This window comes from Vulpes lagopus, chromosome 23, assembly GCF_018345385.1.
Source record: "Vulpes lagopus strain Blue_001 chromosome 23, ASM1834538v1, whole genome shotgun sequence".
In the NCBI taxonomy this organism is placed as follows: Eukaryota; Metazoa; Chordata; class Mammalia; order Carnivora; family Canidae; genus Vulpes; species Vulpes lagopus.
This window is the reverse complement of record NC_054846.1, coordinates 53,673,707-53,687,444: the sequence shown is the minus strand read 5'-3', so window position 1 is coordinate 53,687,444 and position 13,738 is coordinate 53,673,707. Positions and strand designations below refer to the sequence as shown.

The window sequence follows — 13,738 nt, the reverse complement described above, 5'->3', positions numbered from 1 at the left end:
TCTTAGTTGCTTTCATTAGTATTTTGGAGTCTTTGGATTATCCTTGTTTTTTCATTTGGCTTAAAATGAGGATATTGCATTTTTTATTGTTTTACTTGTTTGCTTTGTTGAATTTTTATGGTGTCCAGGAATCAAATTTTGTTCCTTTAATTCCTCCAATTTTCCTCTTGGTGCTTGTAGTCAACTCTTATTCTTACCCCAAGCCTCTCTGGTGATAATTCATATGTTTTCTTATAATTTTGTCTTTTCTAAAATATCATGTAAATGGAATTATACAGTATGTGTCCTTTTGAGCCTGGCTTTCACTTAGCATGATGCATTTGAGGATTTCTCCACATTTTTTTTTATCAGTAATTTGTTCATTTTTGTTCCCGAGTAGTTTATATCTGTTGTATGAGTGTATAGCTGAAGCACATTTGGGGTGTCTTCTGTTTTCAATGATTATGAATAAAGCTGTTGTAGACATTCATTTATAATTTCATGTGAATGTAAGTTTTAATTTCTTTTGAATAGGTAAATACCTAGGAAGTTGGATTACTGTCATAACTTTCTAAGAAATTGCTAATCTGTTTTACAAAGTGACCATTTAATTTTGAGATACATGTACACATCACACATATGTCAATCTATGAGAGTTCTGGTTTTCTGCATCCTTTTTTTTTTTTTTTAAGATTTTATTTATTTATGCATGAGAGACTTAGAGAGAGGCAGAGACACAGGCAGAGGGAGAAGCAGGCTCCATGCAGGGAGCCTGTGGGACTTGATCCTGGGTCTCTCCAGGATCACGCCCTGGGCTGAAGGCAGGCACTAAACCACTGAGCCATCCAGGGATCCTGTTTTTCTGCATCTTAACTATCACTTGATATTGTTAGTTTTTGGAATTTAGCACTGTAATGTATGGAAGTGGCATTTCTCTCTGTGTTTTACATTTTCCTGTTGACTAATGCTGTTGAGTATTTTTTCACATATATATTTGTGTATCTTCTTTGGGGAAGTTTCTGTTGAAATCTTTCGCTATTATTTATTTTAATTAGTTTTCAGAATTATTCTTATATTGTGGTTATCAGTCCTTTGTTAGATGTGTTTTTGCAGATATTTTCTCCCAGTCTGTAGCTTGCCTTTTTTCAAAGAGCAGTAGTTCTTAATTTTAAGGAAGTTGATTTTATTAATCTTTTGGGTTTTGTTTTTGTTGTTGTATCTAAAGCTCAAAGATTTCTTTCTGTGTTTTCAGTACTAAAAATAGATGAAAGTCAAAAATGTAATTAAAAAGTTTCTAGTATCCATGTTAAAAGTAAAAATGCTTAATTAAGCCAGTATTTTCAAATTGGTCATCTCAATATACATTAAATAGGAGAATTATTATTATTATATTTTCAGTAATCTCTATCCTAGTATGGGGCTTAAACTTATAACCCTGAGATCGAGAATTGCATACTCTGCTGACTGAGTGAGCTAGAAGCCACAAAGAATTAATAATAAGTATTTACCTTTAATTTTTATACTAAGTTCTACCCTCGTGTATTTAACACAGTACATCTTAAGTCAGTTGAGACAGATTTCAAGGGCTCACTAGCCATGTATGTCTATTGATTACCATATTAGCACAGATCTACAAGTCTTACAGTTTTAGATTTTACTTTAAATCTGTTATTTATTTTGACTTAAACTTTGTATAATGTGAAAGGTGTGGATTGAAGTTCTTTTTATATGGTTGTCTGTGGGAAAGTTTTTTTTTTTTTTTTTTTTTAAGTAGGCTCCATTCCCAGCGTGGAACCTCATTAGAAACCTTTTTTTTTTTTTTTTAGATTTTATTTTTTTATTAATGAGAGACACAGAGAGGCAGAGATACAGGCAGTGGGAGAGGCAGGCTCCCTGTGGGGAGCCCGATGAGGGACTTGATCCTAGGACTCTGGGATCACATTCTGAACTAAAGGCAGATGCTCCACCTCTGAGCCACCCAGCAGTCCCTCCATCAGAAACTTTTTAATAAAAGTTGTTCTGGGCAATTAGAGATCTTGAGATCATTCTGGGCTCCAAAGCTCAACATTTAAACATACTTTCTTTTATTGCTTTGATTTATTGTTTTTTATTTCAGTGCAATGTATATTTATTTTGTAATTAACAGTTTTCAAACCATATTTGTAAAATGTTCAGAAGTGTTAGGCATTTAGTGGCTTTATTCATATACCTTTTTAAAACTTAAATGACATATTATGCTATTTACCTTTTTAAGATTAACCTTCCCAAACTTGTATCTAAAATTCTTACTTTGCTTCCAGGCATGTACTGGCATTGAAAACATTGATGAAGCTATAACATTGCTTGAGCAAAATAATTGGGACTTAGTGGTGAGTACTTTTAGTCTTTTTTCTTTTTCCCAGCATTTTTGAGATATGTATAACATTGTGTAAATTTAAGGTGTATAATATAATAATCTGATATATATTGCGAAATGATCACCATAGTAAGGTGAGTTAACACATCCATCATCTCACATAGTTACTTTTTTGTGTGTGATAAGAACTTTTAAGATTTACTCTTTTGGAAGTTTTCAAGTATACAATGTAGTATTGTTAACTTGCTATACTTTAGATCACCAGAATGTACTCATTTTATACCTAGAAGTTTGTATTCTTTAACCGCCTTTACTCACTCTCCCCCATCCCTAGCAACCACCAATTTAATCTGTTTCTCTGAATTCCATTTTCTTTTGGATTCCACATATAAATGAGATCATACAATATTTGTTTTTCTCTGAGTTATTTGAAGAATTTTTTTCTTTTTTTGGACCAATAATCAAATTTCATTAATTCCTCAGTGTCTTTAATATTCCTTTATAGATGATTCAGCATACCATAGCCGATTTGTAACTGTAATCTGAGTGAATAAAATCTAAATGTCTTTAACTTGAAGTTTGTATTTAGTTCACTATTAAATTACTAAATTATTATGAATTTTTAGATAATTTAAATAATTCTTATGTTACTGTGTATTAAGGATCCTCTTCCCATATAATATTTTGCTGGAGATGCTTGGTAGGAGAGAAAATGCAGACTTGTCTAAATGTCAGAATAATCCTATCACTTCCCGAGGCTCTCACTTATGTCAGAACAATTCTATTTCATGTTTTCCCCTTACCTTCTGGAGCTCTCACTTATGTCACTCCTTTCTAAGGCCATTAAAGAAGTGACATTCTGTTGTATATTTTTTAAAACATTTAAAAATATCTACTTCAGAGAGTTTATTATAGAAGTGATTTAGTTTTTTCCGTGGGGGGAGGCAGTAACTCAAAATCAAGTCCTTGCACAGCCCAACACACAGAATTGTAATTTACTTAAAATTGCAAGGCAAACTAAACATAAATTGTTTAACAGTATAGGAAGAATACTGATTGGGTTGGGATGACACAGGTGTCCCTCAGTGCCTTTGAAATGCTAAAAAAATCTAAATTACAATTTGAAGAAGTGTTAATTTTCAAAGGTCAAAACTTGAAATGTGTGCTAATAGAACTGAGATTAGATACGTGGATAGCAAAAAAAAAATGTGGATAGCTTCAGGTCCATGCATACATGGACTTATATAATCAACTCTCCATTGTCTATGTGTTTTGTATAGATTTACTGCTATTAACTTTTTTACTCGAAATATAAAACAGCTTTATTTATTTATTTATTTATTTATTTATTTATTTATTTATTTTAAATTTTTAAAATTTATTTATGATAGTCACAGAGAGAGAGAGAGGCAGAGACACAGGCGGAGGGAGAAGCAGGCTCCATGCACCGGGAGCCCGATATGGGATTCGATCCCGGGTCTCCAGGATCGCGCCCTGGGCCAAAGGCAGGCGCCAAACCGCAGCGCCACCCAGGGATCCCTAAAACAGCTTTATTTTTTGTCTGTACAAGTAATGAACATTTTTCTAGTCTATTATTGTGTGATTAAAGTTAAAAAAATTTTTTTCATACAGATGAGGTAGTTCTACCATTTTGTCACCTGCAGTTTTTAATTAACAACCTATCATGAATGTCAAATTAAATTGACTAGTCATTCTTTATAATGTTCATAATGTTTGCATGGTATTCCAAGAAGTGGTTGTAGCATAATAATTTTACCAATCAGTGCTATGCTGTTAGACATTTAGGATTTTTGCAGTATTTTGCTGTTATCCACATTGCTGTAGGAATATTCTTAGACCTTCATCCTTGTATACTTAACCTATTATTTTCCTAGAAGATATTGAATAAATTCAGTTCATAAGTGTATTTCTGTATCAAATTGTGTGTGTGTGTGTGTGTGTGTGTGTGTGTGTATGTGTGTATGTATGTATGTATGTATGTATATATTATTTAGGTTTTGGGTATTTATAGTTAAATTGCCTTCCAGGATGTTTGTACTAATTTAAATCTTATCAAATATATACATTTTTGAAATGGCCTATTTCACTAAACCAGAACTTCCTTATTTTATTTTTCATATGGGGCATGTTGGCCACTTGTCAAAATTTCTGTTTTTATGGCCTAACTCCAAATCCATGTTTTCACCTTGCTGTAATCTTTTCAAAAAATATATATATATATATATATGTATTTTAAAGTTTTTATGTTAATCATCTGCTGATCATCATGATAAGTGCACTCCTTAATCCCTATCACCTATTTCATCCATCCCCTCTGCCTACCTCCCCGCTGAGTGACCATTAGTTTTTTCTTTATCGTAAGAGTTTGTTTCTTGGTTTGCGTATGTGTCTCTCCTTTTCCCCCCCATTGGTCCTTTGTTTTGTTTCTTAAATTACACATGAGTTAAATCATATGGTATTTGTCTTTTTCTGACTGTCTGTCTGTCTTTTTTTGACTTTTTCTCACTTAGCATTTACTCTCTAGCTCCATTCATGTAGTTGTAAATGGCAAGATTTCATTCTTTTTTTATGGCCGAATAATATTCCATTGTATGTAAATACTACTGCTCTCTATCCATTCCTCAATCATGGACAGTTGGGCTGCCTCCATGATTTGGCTATTGTCAATAATGCTGCTATAAACATTGGGGGTGTTTGTATCCCTTTGAATTAGGGTTTTGTATTCTCTGGGTAAATACTTAGTAGTACCACTGCTGGGTGATAGAGTAGTTCTATTTTAACTTTTTTTTTTTTTTTTAAAGATTTTATTTATTTATTCATGAGGGACACAGAGAGAGAGGCAGAGACACAGGCAGAGGGAGAAGCAGGCTCCATGCAGGGAGCCTGACGTAGGACTCAATTCCGGGTCTCCAGGATCACGCCCTGTGCCGAAGGTGGCGCTAAACCGCTGAGCTACCTGGGCTGCCCCGATTTTAACTTTTTTTTTTTTTTAATTATTTATTTATTTATGATAGTCACACAGAGAGAGAGAGAGAGAGAGGCAGAGACACAGGCAGAGGGAGAAGCAGGCCCCATGCACCGGGAGCCCGACGTGGGATTCGATCCCGGGTCTCCAGGATCGCGCCCTGGGCCAAAGGCAGGCGCTAAACCACTGCGCCACCCAGGGATCCCTTTTTTTTTTTTTTTTTTTTATTGGTGTTTAATTTACCAACATACAGAAAAACACCCAGTGCTCATCCCGTCAAGTGTCCACCTCAGTGCCCGTCACCCATTCCCCTCCAACACCCGCCCTCCTCCCCTTCCACCACCCCTAGTTCGTTTCCCCAAGTTAGGAGTCTTTATGTTCTGTCTCCCTTCCTGATATTTCCCAACATTTCTTTTCCCTTCCTTTATATTCCCTTTCACTATTATTCATATTCCCCAAATGAATGAGAACATACACTGTTTGTCCTTCTCCGATTGACTTATTTCACTCAGCATAATACCCTCCAGTTCCATCCACGTTGAAGCAAATGGTGGGTATTTGTCGTTTCTAATTGCTGAGTAATATTCCATTGTATACATAAACCACATCTTCTTTATCCATTCATCTTTCGATGGACACCGAGGCTCCTTCCACAGTTTGGCTATTGTGGCCATTGCTGATAGAAACATCGGGGTGCAGGTGTCCCGACGTTTCATTGCATCTGAATCTTTGGGGTAAATCCCCAACAGTGCAATTGCTGGGTCGTAGGGCAGGTCTATTTTTAACTCTTTGAGGAACCTCCACACAGTTTTCCAGAGCGGCTGCACCAGTTCACATTCCCACCAACAGTGTAAGAGGGTTCCCTTTTCTCCGCATCCTCTCCAACATTTGTGGTTTCCTGCCTTGTTAATTTTCCCCATTCTCACTGGTGTGAGGTGGTATCTCATTGTGGTTTTGATTTGTATTTCCCTGATGGCAAGTGATGCAGAGCATTTTCTCATGTGCATGTTGGCCATGTCCATGTCTTCCTCTGTGAGATTTCTCTTCATGTCTTTTGCCCATTTCATGATTGGATTGTTTGTTTCTTTGGTGTTGAGTTTAATAAGTTCTTTATAGATTTTGGAAACTAGCCCTTTATCTGATATGTCATTTGCAAATATCTTCTCCCATTCTGTAGGTTGTCTTTTAGTTTTGTTGACTGTATCCTTTGCTGTGCAAAAGCTTCTTATCTTGATGAAGTCCCAATAGTTCATTTTTGCTTTTGTTTCTTTTGCCTTCGTGGATGTATCTTGCAAGAAGTTACTGTGGCCAAGTTCAAAAAGGGTGTTGCCTGTGTTCTCCTCTAGGATTTTGATGGAATCTTGTCTCACATTTAGATCTCTCATCCATTTTGAGTTTATCTTTGTGTATGGTGAAAGAGAGTGGTCCAGTTTCATTCTTCTGCATGTGGATGTCCAATTTTCCCAGCACCATTTATTGAAGAGACTGTCTTTCTTCCAATGGATAGTCTTTCCTCCTTTATCGAATATTAGATGACCATACATTGCAGGGTCCACTTCTGGGTTCTCTATTCTGTTCCATTGATCTATGTGTCTGTTTTTGTGCCAGTACCACACTGTCTTGATGACCACAGCTTTGTAATACAACCTGAAATCTGGCATTGTGATGCCCCCAGCTAAGGTTTTCTTTTTTAAAATTCCCCTGGCTATTCGGGGTCTTTTCTGATTCCACACAAATCTTAAAATAATTTGTTCTAACTCTCTGAAGAAAGTCCATGGTATTTTGATAGGGATTGCATTAAACGTATAAATTGCCCTGGGTAACATTGACATTTTTACAATATTAATTCTGCCAATCCATGAGCATGGAATATTTTTCCATCTCTTTGTGTCTTCCTCAATTTCTTTCAGAAGTGTTCTATAGTTTTTAGGGTATAGATCTTTTACCTCTTTGGTTAGGTTTATTCCTAGGTATCTTACGCTTTTGGGTGCAATTGTAAATGGGATTGACTCCTTAATTTCTCTTTCTTCAGTCTCATTGTTAGTGTATAGAAATGCCATTGATTTCTGGGCATTGATTTTGTATCCTGCCACGCTACCAAATTGCTGTATGAGTTCTAGCAATCTGGGGGTGGAGGCTTTTGGGTTTTCTATGTAGAGTATCATGTCATCGGCGAAGAGGGAGAGTTTGACTTCTTCTTTGCCAATTTGAATGCCTTTAATGTCTTTTTGTTGTCTGATTGCTGAGGCGAGGACTTCCAGAACTATGTTGAACAGCAGTGGTGAGAGTGGACATCCCTGTCTTGTTCCTGATCTTAGGGGAAAGGCTCCCAGTGCTTCCCCATTGAGAATGATATTTGCTGTGGGCTTTTCGTAGATGGCTTTTAAGATGTCGAGGAAAGTTCCCTCTATCCCAACACTCTGAAGGGTTTTGATCAGGAATGGATGCTGTATTTTGTCAAATGCTTTCTCTGCATCTAATGAGAGTATCATATGGTTCTTGGTTTTTCTCTTGCTGATATGATGAATCACATTGATGGTTTTACGAGTGTTGAACCAGCCTTGTGTCCCAGGGATAAATCCTACTTGGTCATGGTGAATAATTTTCTTAATGTGTTGTTGGATCCTATTGGCTAGTATCTTGTTGAGAATTTTTGCATCCATGTTCATCAGGGATATTGGTCTGTAATTCTCCTTTTTGGTGGGGTCTTTGTCTGGTTTCGGAATTAAGGTGATGCTGGCCTCATAGAACGAATTTGGAAGTACTCCATCTCTTTCTATCTTTCCAAACAGATTTAGTAGAATAGGTATGATTTCTTCTTTAAACGTTTGATAGAATTCCCCTGGGAAGCCATCTGGCCCTGGACTCTTGTGTCTTGGGAGGTTTTTGATGACTGCTTCAATTTCCTCCCTGGTTATTGGCCTGTTCAGGTTTTCTATTTCTTCCTGCTCCAGTTTTGGTAGTTTGTGGCTTTCCAGGAATGCGTCCATTTCTTCTAGATTTCCTAATTTATTGGCATACAGCTGTTCATAATATGTTTTTAAAATCGTTTGTATTTCCTTGGTGTTGGTAGTGATGTCCCCTTTCTCATTCATGATTTTATTAATTTGAGTCTTCTCTCTCTTCTTTTTAATAAGGTTGGCTAATGGTTTATCTATCTTATTAATTCTTTCAAAGAACCAACTCCTGGTTCTGTTGATCTGTTCCACAGTTCTTTTGGTCTCGATATCATTGAGTTCTGCTCGAATTTTAATTAACTCTCTTCTTCTGCTGGGGGTGGGGTCTATTTGTTGCTTTTTCTCTAGTTCCTTTATGTGTAAGGTGAGCTTTTGAATTTGAGATCTTTCCAGTTTTTGAATGTATGCTTGTATTGCGATGTATTTCCCCCTCAGGACTGCTTTTGCTGCATCCCAAAGATTTTGAACGGTTGTATCTTCATTTTCATTAGTTTCCATGAATCTTTTTAATTCTTCCTTAATTTCCTGGTTGACCTTTTCATCTTTTAGCAGGATGGTCCTTAACCTCCACGTGTTTGTGGTCCTTCCATATTTCTTGTTGTGATTAAGTTCTAATTTCAAGGCATTATGGTCTGAGAATATACAGGGGACTATCCCGATCTTTTGGTATCGGTTCAGACCCGATTTGTGACCCAGTATGTGGTCTATTCTGGAGAAAGTTCCATGTGCACTTGAGAAGAATGTGTATTCAGTTGAGTTTGGATGTAAAGTTCTGTAGATATCTGTGAAATCCATCTGGTCCAGTGTATCATTTAAAGCTCTCGTTTCTTTGGAGATATTGTGCTTAGAAGACCTATCCAGGGTAGAAAGAGCTAGATTGAAGTCACCAAGTATAAGTGTATTATTATCAAGGTATTTCTTGAGTTTGGTTATTAATTGGTTTAAATATTTGGCAGCTCCCACATTCGGGGCATATATATTGAGGAGTGTTAAGTCCTCTTGTTGGATAGATCCTTTGAGTATGAGATAGTGTCCCTCTTCATCTCTCACTATAGTCTTCGGGGTAAATTTTAATTTATCTGATATAAGGATGGCAACCCCTGCTTTCTTTTGAGGACCATTTGAATGGTAAATGGTTCTCCAACCTTTTATTTTCAGGTTGTAGGTGTCCTTCTGTCTAAAATGAGTCTCTTGTAGACAGCAAATAGATGGGTCCTGCTTTTTTATCCAGTCTGAAACCCTGCGCCTTTTGATGGGGTCATTAAGCCCGTTCACATTCAGAGTTACTATTGATAGATATGAGTTTAGTGTCATCATATCTATTCAGTCCTTGTTTTTGTGGATTGTTCCACTGAACTTCTTCTTAAAGGGGAATTTTAAGAGTCCCCCTTAAAATTTCTTGCAGAGCTGGTTTGGAGGTTACATATTCTTTCAGTTCCTGCCTGTCTTGGAAGCTCTTTATCTCTCCTTCCATTTTGAATGAAAGCCTTGCGGGGTAAAGTATTCTTGGTTGCATGTTCTTTTCATTTAGGACCCTGAATATATCCTGCCAGCCCTTTCTGGCCTGCCAGGTCTCTGTGGAGAGGTCTGCTGTTACCCTAATATTCCTCCCCATAAAAGTCAGGGACTTTTTTTCTCTTGCTGCTTTAAGGATCTTCTCCTTATCTTTGGAATTTGCAAGCTTCACTATTAAATGTCGAGGTGTTGAACGGTTTTTGTTGATTTTAGGGGGGGATCTCTCTATTTCCTGGATCTGAATGCCTGTTTCCCTTCCCAGATTCGGAAAGTTTTCAGCTAGGATTTGTTCAAATACATATTCTGGCCCTCTGTCCCTTTCCGCGCCCTCGGGAACCCCAATTAAACGTAGGTTTTTCTTCCTCAGGCTATCATTTATTTCCCTTAATCTATCCTCATGGTCTTTTAATTGCCTGTCTCTTTTTTCCTCAGTTTCCCTCTTTGCCATCAACTTGTCTTCTATGTCACTCACTCGTTCTTCCACCTCGTCAAGCCTCGTCGTTAGGACTTCTAGCTTGGATTGCATCTCATTTAATTGATTTTTAATTTCTGCCTGATTAGATCTAAATTCTGCAGTCATGAAGTCTCTTGAGTCCTTTATGGTTTTTTCTAGAGCCACCAGTAGCTGTAAAATAGTGCTTCTGAATTGGCTTTCTGACATTGAATTGTAATCCATATTTTGTAACTCTGTGGGAGAGTGGGCTGTTTCTGATTCTTTTTTTTGAGGGGTTTTCCTTCTAGTCATTTTGCTCAGTGCAGAGTGGCCAAAAACAAGTTGTATTGGGAAAAGGAGAAAAAGAGAGAGAAGGAAAGAAAAGAGAAAAAGAAAAAAGAGAAAGAAGAAAAAAATAGGGGAAAAAGAGAAGAAAAAGAAAGAAAAAGAAAGAAAGGAGAAAAAAGAAAAAAGGGGGGGTGGGGGAAGCAATCAGAAATCAAGAAGAAAGAGAAAAAAAAAAGCACAAAACAAAACAAAACAAAAAAAAACAAAAAAAAAACAAAAACAAAAACAAAAAAACAAAAAACAAAAAAAACCACGGGGGAGTATCTTCCGATTCTGTGTAGTTTAAGTCCCTTGACTTCCCTCGGAACTGGTCCGTGTCGCTGGTCTTCTGGGGGAGGGGCCTGCTGTGCTGATTCTCAGGTGTTGGCACTTGGGGGAGCTGCTCTGCCCCTGCCTGGTGCAGGGCTCGGTGGGGGTTGTTGACCCCGTGAGGCCCCGGGAGGAAGCCACAGTGGCGGGGGCAGCTCTGGGACCCTGGATCCAGCCCCCGCAGTAGCTCCGGGGCTCTCCTTCTGCAGGGCCTGGGGGCTCCGGGGCGGGGCCACTGATCTGCTCAGTTCCAGGCAGGAGCGTCCTTGCTGTCCTGGGCCCTCCCGGCCTCTGCCTGTCCCGGGGGAGGCCGGATCCTGGGCTGTGTCCCGGCGCCCTGTGCTCCGGGGCCTGCGCTGTTGGACTCGCGCTCCCGGCGGTGCAGCCCCCTCCGCGGAGCCGCCGCCCGAGCCTCTCCGAGCTGTTCCCGGAGCCGCGCAGCCCCCTCCGCGCGGAGCTTCTTCCTCTGCGCGAGCCGCCGCCGCTGAGCTGTTCCCGGAGCCGCGCAGCCCCCTCCGCGGAGCCGCCGCCCGAGCCCCTCCGAGCTGTTCCGGAGCCGCGCAGCCCCCTCCGCGGAGCTTCTTCCTCTGCCCGAGCCGCCGCCGCCGAGCTGTTCCCGGAGCCCCGCAGCCCCCTCCGCGGAGCCGCCGCCCGAGCCCCTCCGAGCTGTTCCCGGAGCCGCGCCGCCCCCTCCGCGGATCTTCTTCCTCCGCCCGAGCCGCCGCCGCCGAGCTGTTCCCGGAGCCCCGCAGCCCCCTCCGCGGAGCCGCCGCCCGAGCCCCTCCGAGCTGCTCCGGGTCCCGCCGAGCGCTGCAGCCCTTAGGGAGCTCGGCGCATCTCCCGGGCGCAGTTCCTCTGTTACTGTCCCAGGGAGCCCGAGGGCGTCCCCGCCTTTCTGGGGATCCTGCTCCAATTCCCGGGGAGCCCCTTTCCGCGGGGAAGGTTGGTGCAGCTCCTGCTCCTCCGGGACGGGGCTCTCCTGTCCTGGGGACACTCGCCCCGGCCTCAGCCCGGCTCCTCGCGGGGCCCCTCCCCCTTGGAGGCCTTTTGTGTCTTTATTTCTTTTTCCCCGTCTTCCTACCTTGATAGAAGCGCGAACTCTTCTCACTGTAGCGTTCCAGCTGGTCTCTCTTTAAATCTCAGGCCGAATTCGTAGGTTTTCAGGATGATTGGATGGTTTTCTAGGTAATTTGCTGAGGACAGGTGACCTGGAGACCCTACTCCTCCGCCATCTTGCCCCTCCCCCGCGATTTTAACTTTTTAAGGAACTTCTATACTGTTCTTCAGAGGGGCAAAAATAAACTGTTGGGACTGCAGCAATATAAAAAGCTTCTGCACAGTGAAGGAAACAGTCACCAAAACTAAAAGGCAACCTATGGACTGGGAGAAGATATTTGCAAATGACATATGTGATAAAGGGTTAGTATCTGAAATTTGTAAAGAACTTTTCAAACTTGGGCACCTGGGTGGCTTAGTCGGTTAAGTGTCTGCATTCAGCTCAGGTCATGATCCTAGAATCCTGAGATTGAGCTTCGCATTGGTCTCTCTGCTCTGAGGGGAACCTGCTACTCCCTCTCCCTCTGGTTGCTGCTTTCCCTGCTTATGCTTTCTCTCTCTCTCTCTCTCTCTCTCTCTCTCTCTCTCTCTCCCCCCCCTCAATCAATCAAACAATCAATCAATTAATTAAAAACGAATTGTATTCTTTGCCAAAGAAGGCATCCAGATGGCTAGTACACCCATGAAAAGATTCCTAACACCACTCATTGTCAGGGAAATACAAATCAAAACCATGATGAGACACCACCTCATATATGTCAGATGAACAATGAACAACACAAGAAACAACAGGTGTTGGTGAGGGTGTGGAGAAAGGGGAACCCTCTTGCACTGTTGATGGGAATTCAAACTGGTGCAGCCATTCTGGAAAACAGTGTGGAGGTTCCTCAAAAGTTAAAAATAGAGCTACCCTATGATCCAGCCATTACATTACTAGGTATTTACCCAAATACCTATATTTGAAGCGGTACATGCACCCTAATCTTTATTGTAACATTATCAACAATAGCCAAACTATGGAGAGAGCCCAAATGTCCACTGACTGATGAATGGATAAGTAAAATATGATATGTTTATGTATATAAACAATGGAATATTACTCTGTCATCAAAATTGAAATCTTGCTGTTTGCAATGATGTGGATAGAGCTAGAATGTATTATGCTAAGTGAAGTAAGTCAGTCAGAGAAAGGTAAATACCATATGATCTCACTCACGTGGAATTTAAGAAAGAAAACAGATGAACATATGGGAAGGGAAAAAAAAAAGGAGAGAGAGAAAAACCATAGGAACTCTTAACAATAGAGAACAAACTGAGGGTTGATGGAGGAAGATGGGTAAGGGGATGGATTAGATGCATGATGGGTATCGAAGAGGGCACTTGTGATGAGTACTGGGTGTTGTGTGTAAGTGATGAATCACTGAATTCTCCTGAAACCAATATTGCATTATATGCTAACTAAAATTTAAATAAAATAATTCTAAAAATAAATGTTTATGTTTATTTAGCATAAATAAATAAGGAAATGTTTGGTAGAATTCACCTGTGAAGCCATCTGGTCCTGGAATTTTGTTTGTTGGGAGTTTTATGATTACTGAATCAATTTCATTGCTGGTAATTGGTCTGTTTAAATTTTTATTTCTTCTTATTTCCGTTTTGGTAGGTTATATGTTTAAGAATTTATCCATTTCTTCTTGGTTGTCCAATTTCTTGATATGTAGTATTTCATAATATTCTCTTATAATTGTTTGTATTCCTGTGGTGTTTGTTGTTATTATCTCTCATTTGTGATTTTATTT

The 13,738-nt window shown here is 39.8% G+C and overlaps 1 protein-coding gene across 3 annotated transcripts in view; it reads left to right on the top strand.

Annotated features, from left to right (window-relative positions):
* Positions 1 to 13,738, top strand: part of FAF1 (Fas associated factor 1) — a 470,490-nt gene that overhangs the window by 62,649 nt on the left and 394,103 nt on the right. For 2 of the 3 annotated variants that reach the window (XM_041738818.1, XM_041738819.1), the window contains exon 2: positions 2,280 to 2,348. In XM_041738818.1, coding sequence (XP_041594752.1) covers positions 2,280 to 2,348 — 69 coding nt within the window. Of the gene's footprint in view, positions 1 to 2,273; positions 2,349 to 13,738 lie in introns of those variants that run through there. The other variant, XM_041738820.1, reaches the window with a different exon arrangement.